The sequence below is a fragment of the Gopherus flavomarginatus genome, chromosome 4 (genome assembly GCF_025201925.1).
Source record: "Gopherus flavomarginatus isolate rGopFla2 chromosome 4, rGopFla2.mat.asm, whole genome shotgun sequence".
NCBI lineage: Eukaryota > Metazoa > Chordata > Testudines > Testudinidae > Gopherus > Gopherus flavomarginatus.
This window is the reverse complement of record NC_066620.1, coordinates 114,974,824-114,992,963: the sequence shown is the minus strand read 5'-3', so window position 1 is coordinate 114,992,963 and position 18,140 is coordinate 114,974,824. Positions and strand designations below refer to the sequence as shown.

Below are 18,140 nucleotides of genomic sequence, written 5' to 3'. Positions count from 1 at the left end.
GTTGCAATTTTGCCAGAAGATTTCTGATGCCTGATTCAGCTCCAGAAATCTCACACAGATAGTTGCACGCATGAAGAATTAAAATATTTTACTGGAGTATGTATCTATCCATCCATCCCAAACTTGAAATATTAACCAAAGGAAGAAGAAGGAAAAGAGCCTACCGTATTTTGGTAAGAGGTACATGTTCAGAGGCACCAGGATCAGCACTATGCATCCTAGCACTATGAAAGGGACTTCATAGCCAAAGGACTGGAACAAAAAGCCACCTATAGGTGGGCCCAGCACCAGTCCAAGCCCTGTAAATGTTTCAAGACTACCCTAAAGAAGGGGAGAGAAAGATAGAGAGAGAACAAACATCATTTTTTGGGTGCATCCAAATTCTTCAGCAAGTGTCTGGAGACAAATCACACCCAGTGTGAGGAGGTTGGTTAAATAGAAGTGAGGCTCTGTCATTGATCAAGATCTAGAATAAATCAGATCCATCAACAATCACTTTCACATGCAAGGACAGCAAAAGGAGTCTGGAAAGTTGTCTAGGTAAAAGCAATTTGATCCCCTTATTTCAGCCCAGAGAGGACAGGATCGAGTATAGTTCTTATATTTTGGTATTAGCTACTCAAGTACTGACTGACATAGCTAGTTTCTGGGGCAAAACACCTCCACATACCCAGTACATCTGCAGAGAGGCCAGCAGTGAAGTGACTACATTTCCCAAATACTAAGTTCTCCCCTTCAGGTTCTAAAGTAATTTTGTAAGCATATTGCAGACCACCATCATCAAGTCACTTCTTTGGGGCTTGGGTGAAAAATGCCTTAAGTTGAAGCACTTTTCTACCTATATACAATTGGTCAAGTTTAACCCCTGCATCTATCTAATGAAGTCCATCAAGTCACAAAATGGGTATGCTTGACCTGCTAAGGTTGGTTTCTTTTATGAGGATACCTCAAAAAAAAAAAAAAAAAAAAAACAGAATGAAAGGGACCTATGTGGACTTAGTCTCCTCTTACAAAACTATTAGTCCCCATCAGGTAGTCAATATGTGGACCACAGGCCAAATCCAGGGCTGGCTCCAGGGTTTTTGCTGCCCCAAGCGGTGGGGGTGCAGGGGGAGCCGCGATCGGTGGCAGCTCCACTGTGCCGCTTTCTTCTTCGGCAGCAATTCGGCGGCAGGTCCTTCCCTCCGAGAGGGACCAAGGGACCCGCTGCTGAAGAGCCCAACTTGCTGCCCCTTCCCCTTGGCTCCCTGAAGCACCTGCTTGCCGAGTTGGTGCCTGGAGCCGGCCCTGGCGAAACCCAGGCCATCAGATGCTTTTGAATGGAGCCCAATAATCTATTTCTCATATTATTTATTTATTTTCTTCTCTGGAGTCTGGACCATGACTACACCTTGACCAAAAAACTGCACTTTGACAAAAATAATTGACTACCCTTCAGTTACGTCGTTGGATCAACCTATACTTAGACTAAGAAATTTTCCTAAACCACAAAAAAGTAGTTCGCCATAATATCCGCTGGGAAGTAACAGAACAGTGACAAGCTCACATAAGGGCATGTCTACACTAGAAAGATGTACTGCTTGCACAATAGGGGTAGTGCTTTCACCAGCATCATTATTTCTATGCAGGAAGGAGAAAAACTACACTGATAGAAATCACCTTTACACTGTATAACTAACTGTCTACATAAGGCTTTTGCCAGTATAACTATTTTGGTTTAAAAAGGCCACCCATAATTAAAATGTGGGTAAAATCTTAAGTGTATATCAGACTTGGGTGTCTCCTTGGAATTAATTTGCTTTAGGAAGGGGTGCAGGGGGACAGGGCAGTTTTTGTTTTTTATTTCACAATGCTGTAGTGGTCTACTTCTGAGATTTTTGCTTTGTTAACAGCAAACTATGATTCTAGTTATTTTCACAGGATTTCAGAGATTACATTGAAGGGCAGACATAGATTTTTTTCATAGAATATCAGAGTTGGAAGGAACCTCAGGAGGTCATCTAGTCCAACCCCCGGCTCAAAGCAGGACCAATCCCCAACTATTTTTTTTGGCCCCAGATCCCCAAATAGCTCCCTGAAGGATTGAACTCACAACTCTGGGTTTAATAGACTACTGCTCAAACCACTGAGCTATCCCTAGCCTTAGCCCCATCTCTCTCATGGAGAAACAAGACTGACAGGTGACAGAGGCCCCAGTTCAGCAAGTCCATCTTTATGAACTGGAGCCTTGTATAAAGAGATGGAGGATTTAACATTTAAAGTAAACTTTTATTTAGTTCTCCCACATGCACTCCACCCCCCGTTCCTCCCCAAAATGATTACTGTATCAAAATTTAACAGCAGCACTATTCCTACTCCAAGTCTCCAGCCATATCCACTTCTTAGATCCCTCCTCCCATTGCTACTGGCTTGCTGTTTTATAAGTAGGGTACAGCATTAGTATCATGCAAAGTTGGGTCAGCATGCCCTCCCTTGTGTCTACTCCTAGTGAAGCCATCACCAGTGCAGCTGGACACAACAGCATACGGCACTTTGCAACAGTCCCCACTAGAATGGAGGAACCTTAGAATAAAAAAAAAAAAATCCCAAATGTAATGGTCTAACTCCTCACTGAAACACCTGGTTAAAGCAGATTGATCCTTAGGCAGAAAGTGGCATGATAAGCCAAGATATTTCCCTTTGTTGTGTTATGTCATAAGGAATTCAGTTTTCATGAAGACTAGATTAAATGTAAAGCATTTTTAAAATGCTTTGAAGTTGTATGTTGTCTGTCAATATCCTACCCATGTTTCAAACAAGGCTGGTAAACTGATCACAACAAGAATTAAAAAAAAAAAAATCCCTCCTCTCCTAATCCTCAGAAAGACACCAAGGTTTTTATTATTTTAAACACTCCTGTTTATGTTACTGAATGAGCTCAGTTTTACTTCTTTATTCCTTCCATTGTTCCAGGACCTGCATAACTTTTGTTGCACCTGGATCATGTTTATTCATCCAGGCATATATAGTTTTTAATTCAAATTAGAGATTTTTTGTCAGGTTTTTTAAATTGGAGGAGCTTATATTAGACACCTGACATGAGCTGTAGGGTTACAGTGGCTGTCTGGTACACAAAATGCATAAAGATGAGAGTCATTAAAAAACAAAATACTTATTCTGGACATTTGGCTATAATGTATAGTTCTGTACATACCATTACTGTAGCTATATTATTGGGAAAAGCCTTTGCAAGAATAGAAAACGAAGCTGTCACTGCTGCAGCAAAGCCTATGGCATCCATAGCTCTAACCAGAAAACATAAACCAATGAATATTGGTCCATCAGGTGCTCTATCCAACATACTGAAAGAACAAGGAAACAGAACAAAATGAAACAAGCCAAACCGATAACAGTTTTAAACAATATGCTCGAGTGGTCAAAGCACAGGGCAAGTCACTTGCCCTTTGTCAAATGGGGAATAATTCTTACCTACCTATCACAAAGAAAGTTTGAAAAGTTTAAACACTTAACAGACAATGCAGGTTCTCCCCCCTCCATCAGAGTCCAGGGACAGGGTCCTGATGAGAAGCTCAGTTCCACTTTGACTCTTAAGTGCTGTGGAAGGTGTTGTCCCAGGACCTGCTTGGGTGCTCCAGCTTTTGCATGTGTTTGATATATTAGAAGCTCCAGTATCTCTCGGGTATGTCTACACTGCATTGTAAATCCATGCCAAGACTTAGGTTTGAGCCTAGACCTCCCTTAGCATCCACACACAAATATTCTGACTTGGACTCTCAGACCCAGCTCCTAGGACATGGGTGAAAAAAAGGTGTTGGGTCGGGGAGGGGAGGGTCTGAGCCTGAGTCCTTCAGAGATTCAGGTTCCAACTGTCTTTTTGCAGGGTGGATGCAGCTCAACCCTGGCTTCCCAGGGTCATGGCTGGACAGCTTGTCAGCATTGTCCTCCAGTCCTCTGGGCCAGTGTTTCTTGGCCCTTTTAGCTCAGAACTGCCTACTTGATTCCCAGAAACTAGAAGCAACCCTTTCTTCCCATGCTGATCTCTGAACTGAGAACACAGTTAACCATCTCCTGTGTTAGCACACTTGCTGTAGGATGATTTCTTGTGGCTGGCCATGGGTACTAGCCAGTCTCGGAAAATCAGCCAGATTCTGGTTAATCTCTAATGCAAGACAAGAAAGCCATCTGACTTCAGCAAAAGTACTAGAAATGACCATGTGTACAAGGAAAGATTGGAGAGACTTGCAGCATTGGCAATCCACCACTCAGCTGATCAATGCTCAGAGTGAACAAAGTGACTCTAGACCAACTACCGCAAAGTCAGGGATAAACAACAACACCTCTGGGAACTCTCTGCCTCTTCTCTGAGGAATTTGATGGGGTAATGGGAACTGAACATCTCACTGAGCCTACGGTGGTGCGTGACAATGTGCTGAGCAGGGATGGCACCCTTGTAAGCCCTGAGTCACAGGCAACACATAGCAAAACCAGCCACCATCAGATCAAGCACAGGAAGGATTCTGCTGCTCATGCCAGTCTTTGAGGAGGTTCTGCATAGTGAGCTGCTACAGCACATCCTGAGTCCATGCTGAGAGGAGCTGTTTGAAGATGCCCCAGGGAGCAGCCCGCAGCAGAACTGAAAGCATCAGACATGGTGGCAGAACATTTTTGTTAATATAGGGAGGAGTCAATTTTGGCTTATGCCCCAATGAAATCATCATCAGGGATAGCAGCATGTATCCGCTAAAGGTTACCCCCACTCCCAGCCATCATATGGAATTCAAAATGGATTCCGGGAAGTGAAAAAACAAAACAAACAAACAGTTAAGCAGTTCTGATGAAATTTTTACTAAATATTCACACACACACCCCTTGTCCCAAAGATGCATTGTAGAGATAAAGAGCCTTTTACTAATAGCACACAATGCCATACAAATCAGCACCACTGAACCATACCAAGCTGCCTGTCCAATTACTCTAAACTATAATGGAGATTGGGGTGGGGGAAGGGAGGAGAGAACATAACTGTCCAAAAGGCACCTGGGTTGTATTTACTCCAGGAGTCCTGTATTATGAGTCCAAAAAGATGCCAGGAGGGGGAGTGCTTTTCAATCCCTTTTACTGAGCTATTATCCAAATATGGGGAGAGGAGTAAAAAGTTATTTAGGCTATGGACATCTATGTGAAGTCCAGGCGTGTGTGCATGCGATATAAGGAATCCAAATTGACCTGGGGTGTCTGTATGTAACCATGAGGGCTGTATTGTAAGCCTAAGCTGCACTGGCGTCATTGCCTGACTGCAGGGAGCTTTCAGGGAGGCTTCACTAGATCTGCAAGTGAACTCTGCATCCTGTTGATTTCCATACAGTCCCAGTTATTAATGTCTGCAAACTTTTCCTGGAGCATAAACTCCAAACAGGTGATCACACTTCAGTGCAGGGCATGCTTATGTGGGCCTCCTATGTAGGTCACTAACCCCTTCCACTCATAGATGTGTTGGTCAGGCATTACAAGTCTAAAAGGATTATAAAACCATGGTAAGCGGTCCCCCTTCTTCCACCATAACTGAAAAAAAATGGACTGGAATTTTAGAAGTAATTTAAATTGATTTGTAAATCAGACCTTATCCTAACATGATTGCTTTCTGCTCAATTCCCAACAGTGTCAGAAAACCAACTTCTTTTTCTCAGAATAAAACCCAAAGTACCATTTTTGACCTTGACTTTCACTACTGATTAAGTCAAACTTTTTGAAATACTCGGACAATATGTTCTTTCATTTGTCTTGCCAACCCTTTCACCTATGCAGGGCAGTCAGTCACGCAGGACCCTTTGGGGGTCAGGGAGGGAGGGAGGGCCATATGCTGCTGCAGCAGTCAAGGAGGAAGCAGGCAAGAAGAATTAATGGTGGACATGCTGGATAAAATCAGTCATAAGCAGCAATATCAATGGGAGGAAGATGTACGGTAGATTGACAGATCAAGAGAGGCTGTAGCACATTAGGGGAGATTGGCAACATTGTTTCTGGAGCCCAAACAACACTTGAGGGAGAAAATTCAAGTTCAGCAGAAAGGTTAGGGAAGCTGCTTGTGCTCATGGCAGTGAGACTGAAGGTTCCAGCCCCACTTATCTCTGTACCTCCTGCCCCAGTCCCACCGTCTGACCCCCACTACTCTACTGTATTCTGCAGCCCCAGAACACTTTGGATCATTCTGTGATCAGGTGGTACATGCCCCCAAGGCATGAACTCTAATTGGAATGGGCACATGTATCTCATTCATTCTTCCAGTTCTGTGCAGCAGCAGCCAGTACATACATGATGCACCAGAAAAGCCAAAGAACTGGGGAAGGAGGTACTCAGAATTGGTGAAACAGAGCTGGAGTGTTTTCTTCTTGGAGTGGACAGGATGAGTCAATTAGCTACCCACCTGTCTTCGTGAGAGAGACAGACTTAGGGAGCTGGTACCAGTTTAGCACTATCTTATCAGTCTGTTAGCCACCCAAACAATCAATCTCCTGAGAAGCTCTACCAGCCTTTCCTTTACCCTGCAGGTTACACTCTAATCCCCATGCTCCCTTGAAGAGTAGAGTATTTCCTGTCATATCCAGACCCTGTCACTGGGCACTCACAAAAGTTATCAAGTTGGCTGTCTCCAAAGAAAGCATACTCACCAGCCTGTTTTATACTTAATAAAGCATGAATCCTGAACTGAAAAAAGCACTGAGATGAATTTATAATAAACTCAAGAATAAACTTATTGATTAAGGACAGAGATTTAAGTGAAACTGGTTAAGATGGTCACAGGGGAATTGGTTACAAATATAACAGAAGTATAAACACTTCTCAGAGATGAATAAACTTTTAAACAGGTGGAAAGCTTTACCTGTGCTAAGTTTCTTGCCTACAGCAACCTCTCAGCCTCACTAGCCCCAGGGCCAGGATCCAACTTCCGTGGCTGCAAAAAACTGTCCATTTTGCTCCCTCAGTTATGGGCAAAATGTTTTTGCCTTATATTTCCCCAGAACTCTTTTGTGTCTGGGATCAAAACAGACAGACAGTCTCTCTAGCTTTAAATCTCCCCCTACGCCTGGCTTTTCCTGGTAACTTGCATGCAGATGTAGTTCCCATTGTGTTTTGGCTTTCACAGTGCTTAATTTTACATCAGATATGTAGGCACACTGGTAAGTCAATATTCCTTTGTCTGAGAGAAACTAGTTTATCAACCCTACCTAGTAACATTTTCAACATAATAGTTACATATTTTAAACATTTTTAGTACATACAACTTCTTGAGAGTAATACCTGCAGATGCATCTCACAATGCTTAGAATGACCAGTACAGTATAAGACGTTATTTGACATCTCACACAATCTTCTTTAAAGACAAATACTATGACAGCAACCTGTTAGGTGTAGTGACTTGGACAGGTCAGATAAGAGTCACTGACACAAAGCAGTGAGCCACTAATGAGTCTGTGTCACAATTGTTCACTTTTCTGGCAGTGATTTAATGAGCACCATTCACTGTTTTTTGCAATTTTTCCTCCCTGATATTAGGAGTTTGGTGGCAGCTGGGCTGGCCTGTAGTTTTTAATATTTTCCAGTTTTTATTAAAACCATGTCTAGAATTAAAGTATTTTGTTTGCACAAAGATGGTGTCATGACAGCTGTTTATTATCTTTACCAAAGCTGACTACATAACAGCAATCCAAAAACAGTGGGCTGAAGCACATTCTCATTTTACAGTAAAGATTTAATATATATAAATAAAAGACCATATATTCCATTGCATCCATACATTTAAATTCATTAAGAACCCCCCAGAGGTAATGGAAGTGTGAATGGGATCCATCCCATCACAGATATTTCACATTACTATAGGTATACAGTCACACTTACTATTCCCCCTCATCCATGGGGTGGGGCAAGCCCACATTGTGGCTGTACAAAGCATCCCTGATTTCCATGGCACATGTGGATTCTGATTCCATTATAATAGGTGTACTGGTCTAGCAATCCATTAAAAGCCTGAGTGCACACCTGAAGAAATGGCTTCACCTTGTGAAGAGCACAGCAAGCCACAATAATGGACAGCATAACACTAGCATCCAAACGATCCAGTAAACTGCTATAGCAGGGTTTCAATCTGCCAAACACACACTGAACCACCATTCTACAGCTACTGAAGGTGTAATTAACCTTCTTTTGCCAGGCCTTCTGAGATCTGGGTACTGTTTCAGAAGCCATAAGGGGTACGTGGAGTTCCCTAGAACAGGGAGGACACTTACTCTATTTATTACCATCTCATTCAGTGGGAATAATGTCCCAGCCTGTCCAGGAAGGTAAAGTCCTATTCTGCAGAAAACCTTGGCACTATGCACTTTCATGGATGCCAACATGGGCTGTTCTAGCAATTAGCCTCTGTGGTCAACCAGGGCCTCCGTGATCATCAAATTGTACCACTTGTAGTTCATGCACTCATGTGCTCCTTGAGGAGAGCAAACTAAGGACACGAGTCCCATCCATGCCCCAGTGCAGTTTGGAAAGCCCATTCTCTCAAAATTATTTCAGGGACTTTGTTTATGCCCACTAACCTTTGGGTAAATCTCAGTTCCAATTGCCACACAAATATCCACCAGCACAGCTCCTACTACTGACTTGCCAACACCAACCTGTAGCAGTCAGGGATAGAGCTTCTTTCAGATGGCTATAGCAACCTTGCTCTCGACCAGCTTGGCTCCCTCACATGTGTCCTGATGCTGAAGTGTCAGCGCAAGCTGCTGACAAAGCTCCAGAAACATCTGCTTCTTCATGTGAAAGTTCTGAAGCCCCTGCTGGGCATCCCAGATCCACATGATCTGATCCCATAAGTCTGTTCTCATGGTCCTGATCCAGAAGTACCAGTCAACATATTGGGGAAAAATCTGCAACTATAACAAGAATCATTGACAGCACCCACCAGCTGGAGTCTGCAAAATCTGTATTCCTCTCTGAGAGGTGTCTCCAGTAGGGCCCCCCCCCCAAATACCCCCCCCCAAACGCCCCCCCCCAACACTGTTGAAATATCCACCAGCATCTCACAGGCACTCTATCATTTCCAGAAATGGGAGGGAAAGCACAAGCAAGATAAGTTCTTCCAACAGTGCTTCACCCATTTTGTGGCTCTGGTTCTTGGGAGTGTGTAGACCCAAAGATGGCTCAGCTGGATGTATTGGCAGGTTGAGATAACTTCCAGTGAAGTGCCATAGGCTGGACAGTCAAGTTTTCCCACAATACACAGTGAAACAAGGCCTAGAATGGCTACAGCTAGAGGATGCACTAGGAAGCCTGGAATATGTCCCAAGAATAATGTTTGACTGGGGTCAGTGTAGCACAGTATGGATGTGTCAGCATGATTCCAAGACCCAGGTCCAGAAATTGTAAGCCCTGGTTCATGATGCAGTGTGGATGCAAAAGATACTGAGTCTGCAATCTCAGATCCTAGAGACCCAGGCTGACAACACAGTGCAGACATACCCCTAGTGCCTGAACTGGAAATGGAGAGTGAAACAATCTCTAGCCCTTCTCCAACTCCTCCGCCCCCTTTGGGGGCAGAGGGCCAGCACAGCATCCTTCTCCTCGTGAAAAACTCCAGTGCCTTCCTCAGTTACCCCTCATCATTTTGCCAAGCAGCATCCCCACAGAGCTGAACTTGGATTTCACAATTTCACAGCATTGTGAAATAGACCCTTTTTAAAAATAAAGCCTACATAATCAGAAATTAGTGCCTTAGACCCTACAATTGCCAGGCAAAGTTTCCAATTTCCAAATGGATTTAAAATAATTAAGAGTCCCATTTTATGAGCTAGATTTTGTATGTACTTATTACCATACTTGAGGTTTTTTCCAATAACCAATTAGCAAATTGCATTTATGGCATCTTCCAGCCAAGGGTCTCAGAGTGCTAAATAAATCTTATGGCTCCCAGAGTTAGGCAAGTATTATTCTCACTTTACAGAGGAGGAAAACTAAGACAGGCTAAGTCATTGGCCCAGTGTCAGAAACAGAGCTGAGGTCTTTTGACTCCTACCCCTGCGTCAAAAAAAAAAAAAATGCAAATTTCACACTAGAAACAAGAAAACACACTCACCCAAACAGAATTGTAACACATCCTGAGACAAACATCCCAGCCAGAAACATGAATTTGGCTCCAATTTGTACAAGCTGCAATTGGTCAAGAATAAATGTTATATTTTAATTATTTCCAGTTCATTTTTAAATCAAGGAAATTTGGAGAGTTTTGTTATGAAATAAAAAACACTGTGTGCATGCTCTAGAAAAATCACTGACAGAACAAAGGCAGAGAATCAGACTCCTCCCCGCCCCCCCATTTAGCTTGTAACCAAACCTAAAAATATTCTAAATGGTTAAGTGACTTAACCTACTTTTCCCCAATGGTAAGTCACTGGTAGAGCTAAGTCTCACTGCCATTTGCTGTAGCCTATGGACAGTGGCAGAATGCACCAGCATTCTTATATCGCTTAGATAGAGTGACTCACATACATCCAGCATTGCCTATAGCAGGCAGTAATGGTGCTATTAAAGTAGGCAATGGGGAGCTGATTAAAATGGCTGTTTCCATTTGCTCAGCTGCTAGTCTGTTCGATAGATAATCCAAGACAACAGGGTATGCAGCTCAGGACATATAAGCACCAGAGACAGAAAACACAGGATCTGTGAAAGGCTAATTATTTAGGGAAAAGGTCATTCTGTCATGGAAGCCAGTTTAAAAGAAACTAGTAACCATCTCTGAGGTAGGGAACGCACTTCACTTGTCCCCATTCTCAGAAATGCCAGAGGCAAGACAGCATGGCCTGCTTTCACTATAGACTCTGCAAGCTAGAAAATGGATGGCTGAGGGCGCAGCCTCAGGCCAGGTCACCTTCAACAATATAACTCTGTGTGGCTTCTTATTGCATTCTAACCCTCCCTTAGCATGAGCACACATTTCAGTTTCTTTGGATTGTTCAGGGCTGGAGAACCAGTTCCTGGACTGCAGTGTGTTTTACTGAAGCCAGTGGTTTGTCCTGCTTTCAGTGAAACACAGATGTCTGATCATTGCTACAGGCTACCCACTTGTCTCTTCCATTAGTGAGAAGTTGTGTGCTTCGCACAGCCCCCACTCACTTACCTTGCAGATGAGAAGTCACACACATACACAGTAGTGGCAGCCGGAGCCCAAGCCCAAGTTACCAGCCCCGGGGCAGCTGCTCCTTTTGCCCCCCCTCCGCCCCATCAGCAGCCCAGGGGAGGGTGGAGAGGGCAAAAGGGGCCTCACTTTAAGCAGGGTCCTTTGCCATGGCACTGCTTTAAAAAGTCAGCTGTACAGGCTGTTATCAATGGCAACTTTTCACCAGTACACTGTATCAGCTTGTACCGCCTTACTTTCACCCCAGTGGTCTGTTGTAAGGACTTTTATTCTTTTTTTCTTGTAAATTGCAGGGACTTCCTATTGGAAACAGAGGTCTAATGCTCCCCCCAGCTCCCAAAAAAATGGAAGGGGCAAAATACAAACACTTTTTTTTCCCCAAGTGTGTTAAAAGTATAGCTAGGGCCTTAAAGCAGCCTGTACATTAGCTTAAGAACTATATTCGATAGCCATATTTAAGGTGGGAACCGAGAAGACATTTTCCAACTCTAAAATGTTTTCTTGCGTGGTTTAGCTCCATGCCCACTGGCTGGCAAGACTGCAATCACTGCAGCAAGAGGGGGGAAGAGAGTCAGTTTTGAGAAAAAAGAAAAAAAAAAAAAAAAAAAAAAAAAAAGACTAACAAGGTGTTTCTCAAATCTTTGAGTGCTAGTCACAAAAAGACAGGCAAAATTGAAATTGGAAGAAGATACTCCAAAAAGAGAGCAGACAGGAGAACTTTTTGTTGATTACAGCATATTCTGGCCATAGTTTTGACTAGGGCTGTCCACTAATTGCAGTTAACTCACAAATTAAATTGAAATTAAAAAAATGGCAATTAATCACACTTCATTGCACTGTTAAATAGAAGACCAACTGAAATTAAATATTTTGGATGTTTTTAAATATATTTTCATATATGTTTATTCTGTGTTGTATTTGAAATCAGTATATTTTTATTACAAATAATTGCACTGTAAAAATACTGTTTTTCAATTTACCTCATAAGTACTGTAGTGCAATTTCTGTTGTGAAAGTGCAACTTACAAATGTAGATTTTTGTTTTGTTACATAACTTCACTCAAAAACAAAAAGACCACTCAGTTCTACTTTTTGTTCAGCCAGTTGCTCAGACAAACAAGCTTGTTTACATTTACAGGAGATAATGCTGCCTTATTTACAGTGTCACCAGAAAGTGAAAACAGGCATGTGCATGGCACTTTTGTAGCTGGCATCAGGGCCAGCTCAGGTTGTTTTGCCACCCCAGGTTGTTTTGCCACCCCATGTGGCAGGAAAAAAAAAGTCTGAGCAGCGGCACTTTGGCAGCAGCTCGACCATGCTGCTTCATTCCTCGGCGGCAGGTCCATCGCTCAGAAAGAAACAGAGGGACCTACTGCCAAATTGCTGAAGACCACTGACATGCCGCCCCTTCCCATTGGCTGCCCCAAGCACCTGCTTTGTTTGCTGGTGCCTGGAGCCAGCCCTGGCTGGCATTACAAGGTATTTTTGTGCCAGATATGAAACATTCATATGCCCCTTCATGCTTTGGCCACTATTCCAGAGGACATGCTTCCATATGGATGACGCTTGTTAAATATAATTAACGCTTTTTTTTGTGACTGAACTCCTTGAGGGAGGATTGCATGTCCCCTGCTCTGTTTTACCCACATTCTGCCACATACTTCATGTTTATAGCAGTCTCAGATGATGACCCAGCACGTTTTGTTCATTTTAAGAACAGTTTCACTGCAGATTTGACAAAATGCAAAGAAGGTACCAATGTGAGATTTCTAATGATAGCTACAGCACTTGACCCAAGGTTTAAGAATCTGAAGTGCCTTCCAAAATCTGAAAGGGATGAGATGTGGAGCATGCTTTCAGTAAGTCTTAGAAGAGCAACATTCTGATGTGGAAACTACAAAACCCGAACCACTAAAAGAAAGAAATCAACCTTCTGCTAGTGGCATCTGACTCAGATAATGAACATGAACATGCGTCGGTCTGCACTGCTTTGTATTGACGCATGTCCTCTCGAATAGCGATTGAAGCATAAAGGGCAGGGTCGGCTTCAGGCACAAATGGAGGAAGCACATGCCTGGGGCAGCACATGCAAAGGGGTAGCATTCCGTCCATTCTTGGGGCAGCACAGTCCCGCAGCCCTTTTTTTTGTGCAAAAATGGTAAAGCCAGCCCCGATAAAGGGACATATCAATCCTTAGCGCATCTGACACGTAAATATCTTGCAATGGCGGCTACAACAGTGCCATGAGAATGCCTGTTCTCATTTCAGGTGACATTGTAAATAAGAAGAGGGCAGCATTAGCTCCTGCAAGTGTGAAACTTGTTTGTCTGAGCGATTGGCTGAACAAGGAGGACTGAGTGGACTTGCAAGCTCTAAAATTTTACATTGTTTTGTTTTTTTGGTACATAGTTCTACATTTGTAAGTTCAACTTTTGTGATAAAAAGATTGTACTACAGTACTTGTATTAGGTGTATTGCAAAATACTATTTGATTTGTACAGTGCAAATACTTGTAATCGAAAATATAAAGTGAGCACTGCACACTTTGTATTCTGTGTTGTAATTGAAGTCAATATACTTGAAAAATGTAGAAGACACCCAAAACTATTTACATGGTATTCTATTGTTGTTTAACAGTGTTATTATTGTGCTATTAATCACAATTGTTTCTTTTAAATCACTTAACAGCCCTAGTTTTGACCTCTTCTCCCAGGAGGTCTGCCTCTGAGAGCCCAGTGGTGTAAAAACAGCACACAGGCTATTGCTCCTAACCCAGCTAGCTGAATGTGCAGTCAGAGAGAAACCTGCCTTCTTTATAAAAAAGAGTAGCTTCTCTACTGTGATCTGTAGAGTCTTTGCCGATGATCAGTAGAGCAACTTAGTCTCATTCTGCTGGACATATTCCTTGTTTCTAGCTGAATTTACAGGTGTCCAGGCTCTTCATTGAAAGGAAGAGCATGGATGTCTGTAAAAGTAATTGGAAAATAGGAACACAACAAATACATTTACTGGAGTATGGAGTGAGTCTCAGAGTGCACATAATTAGTTTTTCCTGACCACTAAACACCCAGGAATGGGCAACAGAAGATGGATCACTTGATGATTACCTGTCCTGTTCATTCGCTCTAAAGCACCTGGCATTATCCTGTCTTCCAACAGTGGCCAGTGAGCTAGATGGACCTTTGGTTTGACCCAGTGTGGCCATTATTATGTTAATGTATCTTTTCACTTGCTTAAAAGAGCAAATTTATACATGTCAGAAGTCAAATTGGTTTATTTGGACCAGGCTCTGCATAAAGTTGTTAGGGCCTATTCCATAATTAAGTCAGTACTGAAAACTGTAAAAATACTTACATAATTTCCTAATATTAAAGAAGTCAAGAAATTAGATAAGGCAAAGCATCCAAAAATCAGTCCAACAACTGTATCACTGGCACCCTTTTTCTCTGCCTGTAAAAGGAAACACCAGGACAGCCAGACTTAGAACATGGACAAAAAAAGGACCTCAGTTCACAAAGGAAAAAGTTAGCATTAGGTAAAGTACTTTTAATCAAGTCTTACATCTTTACAGCAATTTAAAATCACCTGGCACCGCAATTCAGTATTTCTTTAGTCAGGAGCAGAAGCAGCATCTATTACAAGTGGAAGCAGGTGTGAAGGATGGAAATTCTAAGTTGCTGTGTTGCACTACAGGTCAGCTAGTAGGACCTTACCCAGAGACAGAACACATTCCCTAAGTCCATACACAGATGAAACCTGGTGTGCACAGACCTCATCTCCCTTGCAAGGAAGGGGCAAATGAAGGATTCTGCTGTCTCCGCAGCGTGGTTCCTCTACCCCTACATCCCAGGATGCCACAGAGGACACCTTGCAAATTTGAGATCCATGCAGAGGAAAAGGTGTGGACTGGGCAGGGGGAAGACGACGACATCTCCCCACTGGTCTTATAGAAGTTACCTGGGAAAAGGTAATATGGTCTGTCACTGTACTTTTCCTTTCCAGTAGAGCTACACTGCCAGAGGGAAAGAGAAGTAGGGTGACTCCAGCACTAGAGGTACAAGGCCTCTGCATAGGGAGCACTGGCCTCTCACAGATCCTGGTGGCTAGGTAGCATCTGGGGGCAAGCTTTGAAGATCACTCCATGCAGCAGGTGGGCAGAACACTGGAATGTTTGAGGGGAAAACCCTAAGCCCCCCTCTTTTAGGCATTGCCCCAGGTGGGGATGATCTGGCTAACTGACCAGGGCCTAAGGTGACCAGATGAGAGACATGAAATATTGGGACTGGGGTGGGGGCGGGGGGTGTCATCACTGGTGGAGCAACCAAAAAAAAACAAAAAAAAAAAACTGCCAGAGCATAGGAAAAATTGGTGGGGGCTGAGCACCCACTGGCAGCTCCCCACCCCTCCCCCAGCTCACCTCAGCCTCCCTTGAGCTGGCTGCCGCATCCTGTTTCTCCCCTCTCCCTCCCAGCACTTGCGCCACCATACAGCTGATTTGTGCAAGCCTGAGAGGGAGGAGGAGGCAGGGCCAGGGCAGGGATTTGGGGAGGAGGTGGAGTTGGGGCAGGGCCAGGGCCGAGTTGAGTTGTGCTGGAGTACAAAATATCTGGACAATTTGCATCCCGAACATTGGCTGGGATACGGGACAAACAAGTAAATATCGGGACAGTCCTGATAAAAATCAGGATATCTGGTCACCCTACCAGGGCCTGCCTCTCTCTCCGAGCACTAGATTTGCTCTAAAATGATTACTCTGAAGTGTCATGGGGCTCTACATACATTTATTTTTCCTCAACTTGCACATCAAGTTTGCTTAATTTAATATGAAAGTAAAGGTGATTTTCCTATCTGCCAGCCTGGCAAACTTTAACCTGGGAAAGACTGAGGGGGAAGTCATAAGTGGATGGGGGAAGGGGAGGGAAGAGAGTGATCCAGAAGATAAGATATTGGAATGGAGTCAAGAGACCTGGATTTTATTCCTGGTTTTCCTACTAACCAGCTAAGAGGCCTTGGGCAAATCACTTCACCTCTCTCTACAGTTACAGCCTCATCTAAAATAGGCTGTAAGTGCTTTGGGACAGGAACAGTTTCTTACAGCACCTGGCACAATAGGGGCCTGAGCTCACATGTAGCCTCTAAGGGTGATGCTGAAATATAAATCTGATAACTTTATAAAAAAAAGTAATTTCTGATTTAAAAAAAATCACAAAATGTGCAGGTAACTTGAATAATAGTTTGCAGAGCTGTACATTGGATTTACCTCTCTTGGAAAAAAGGGCCCCAGGATCGAATAGCAAATCATTGAACTGAAGTTTAAACAAGCTGTTGCGGCCATTGTGAAGAGCTGATCTTTGGTAAATCTGCTTGACTCATCACTGGGAACTTCTGGTCTGCCATTCCCTAGAACTACAAATATTTGCATTAGGCACAATTTCAAACTGTCTGTCTGTTTACAAGAGATGGGCTCTCCAGGAATTCAGAATTACTAACCTAAACCTATGGGTCAGGAAAAGGTAATTTACTAGACAGTATTTGGTCCTGCCATGAGGGCAGTGGACTGGACTCGATGACCTCTCGATGTCCCTTCCAATCCTAAAGAGTCTATGAATCTATGTTCTGCCATTAAAAGCCATAAAACCCACCATTTTCTGAATGCATTACTGCACCAATTTACAAGGCTATGTCTACACTGCACAGCTTACAAGCCTTGTTACAGCTGTAAGGTAAGCAGTGCACCCACTCTTCCTGACAAAATAAAAGCACGCCCAACAAGTTGTTTTTTCCCCACACCCCTGAGAGATACGAGTTTTAATGAGGAAAGTGCAGCATAGACATAGCCTAAGTGAAGCCCTCCCCACAACCCTATCGGTATAGACTCTTGCACCCAGATTCCATTTGACTCCCAGGGTCTCTCCACAGCTTGTCATTGATGCTGCAAAAGAATCTGCCACTGCCACTCTCACAGAGTTGCAGTGTTTTAGCTACACAGTATTGACATGCTATAAAGTCTGCATTTCATCCCTTACAAACACTTTGTTTTACAGCCCGGAGACCCAGAAACAATCAGCTTACAAATAAAGATGCAAGAAACATTGAAGATACAAGTGTAGGTCATCTACCAGCTCCTTCTATCCTTCAAAGAAAGTTTGCAAGAGATAGTATTTAAATTTACTCCCTTTCTTTCTCGCCAGTCCTCCAGGTGTAGATTTCAAGTGTTCCTGATATTTTGCACTCCAGAATGAGGTTGAGGCCAGAAGAGAGTTCCCAGAAAAATCAAAGATACCCTTTTGCTCTTTTTCCAAGGTGCAGTAAGATAGTTATTTAACAGGTTTGGCTTCAGGCTCCACTGCAAGTCTTTCCATTATTTAGCTAGGGTCGCAATTAGGGTCAGAGTTTTTAAAATAGCCAGCAAGAAACCTTCAAGTTCATCCCTTCATAGCCCTTATAAACAGACAAAAAAGTCCTGCTGAGCTTTAGCTAGACTTCACATAAAGACAAAAAGCCCATTGAACACATTACCTCGGGATAGAAGATGAAATGGGTCAATTTCAACAGTGAGAGATGTAAACATGAAAGGCAAGAAGTGTCAGACTGTGATCTTAGTGTAGTTTTAAGTTCTTCTGATGTGCAAAGTTTAGTTACAAAAATAATACAAGGAAAAAACGTGCAGACAAAACAGGTCACCTGCCCCCCAAAAGTTGCAGTTACTCAGATAAATCAGGTCCCACCTTAAGCAAACGCAAACCACTAACCTAAACAGAAGAAGTCAGCCGGGGTTTTCAGAAGCGTTCAGACAATGCTTGGGTGAAGTAGTCACCCAATTTCCCCGGGGGAGGTGGGGGGAAAGACATCTGCAGCCCAAAAGGTTAAAGACAGCAGGTTCTAAAAGACAAACTCTCCTACTCCTACCTGGGGTTTGCAAAGTCTCCTGGGTCCCTGCTTCCTGGCTACCCAT

The 18,140-nt window shown here is 43.2% G+C and overlaps 1 protein-coding gene across 2 annotated transcripts in view; it reads right to left on the bottom strand.

Moving 5' to 3' along the window:
* Positions 1-18,140, bottom strand: part of LOC127049208 (MFS-type transporter SLC18B1-like) — a 38,414-nt gene extending 20,274 nt beyond the window's left edge. Inside the window, exons 1-6 of one of the 2 annotated variants that reach the window (XM_050949769.1) lie at positions 18,089-18,140; positions 16,446-16,591; positions 14,540-14,635; positions 10,127-10,200; positions 3,194-3,341; positions 165-321 (exon numbers count right to left, since the gene is read on the bottom strand). In XM_050949769.1, the coding sequence (XP_050805726.1) occupies positions 165-321; positions 3,194-3,341; positions 10,127-10,200; positions 14,540-14,635; positions 16,446-16,591; positions 18,089-18,140 (673 nt within the window). The remainder of the gene's footprint in view (positions 1-164; positions 322-3,193; positions 3,342-10,126; positions 10,201-14,539; positions 14,636-16,445; positions 16,592-18,088) is intronic. The other variant, XM_050949771.1, reaches the window with a different exon arrangement.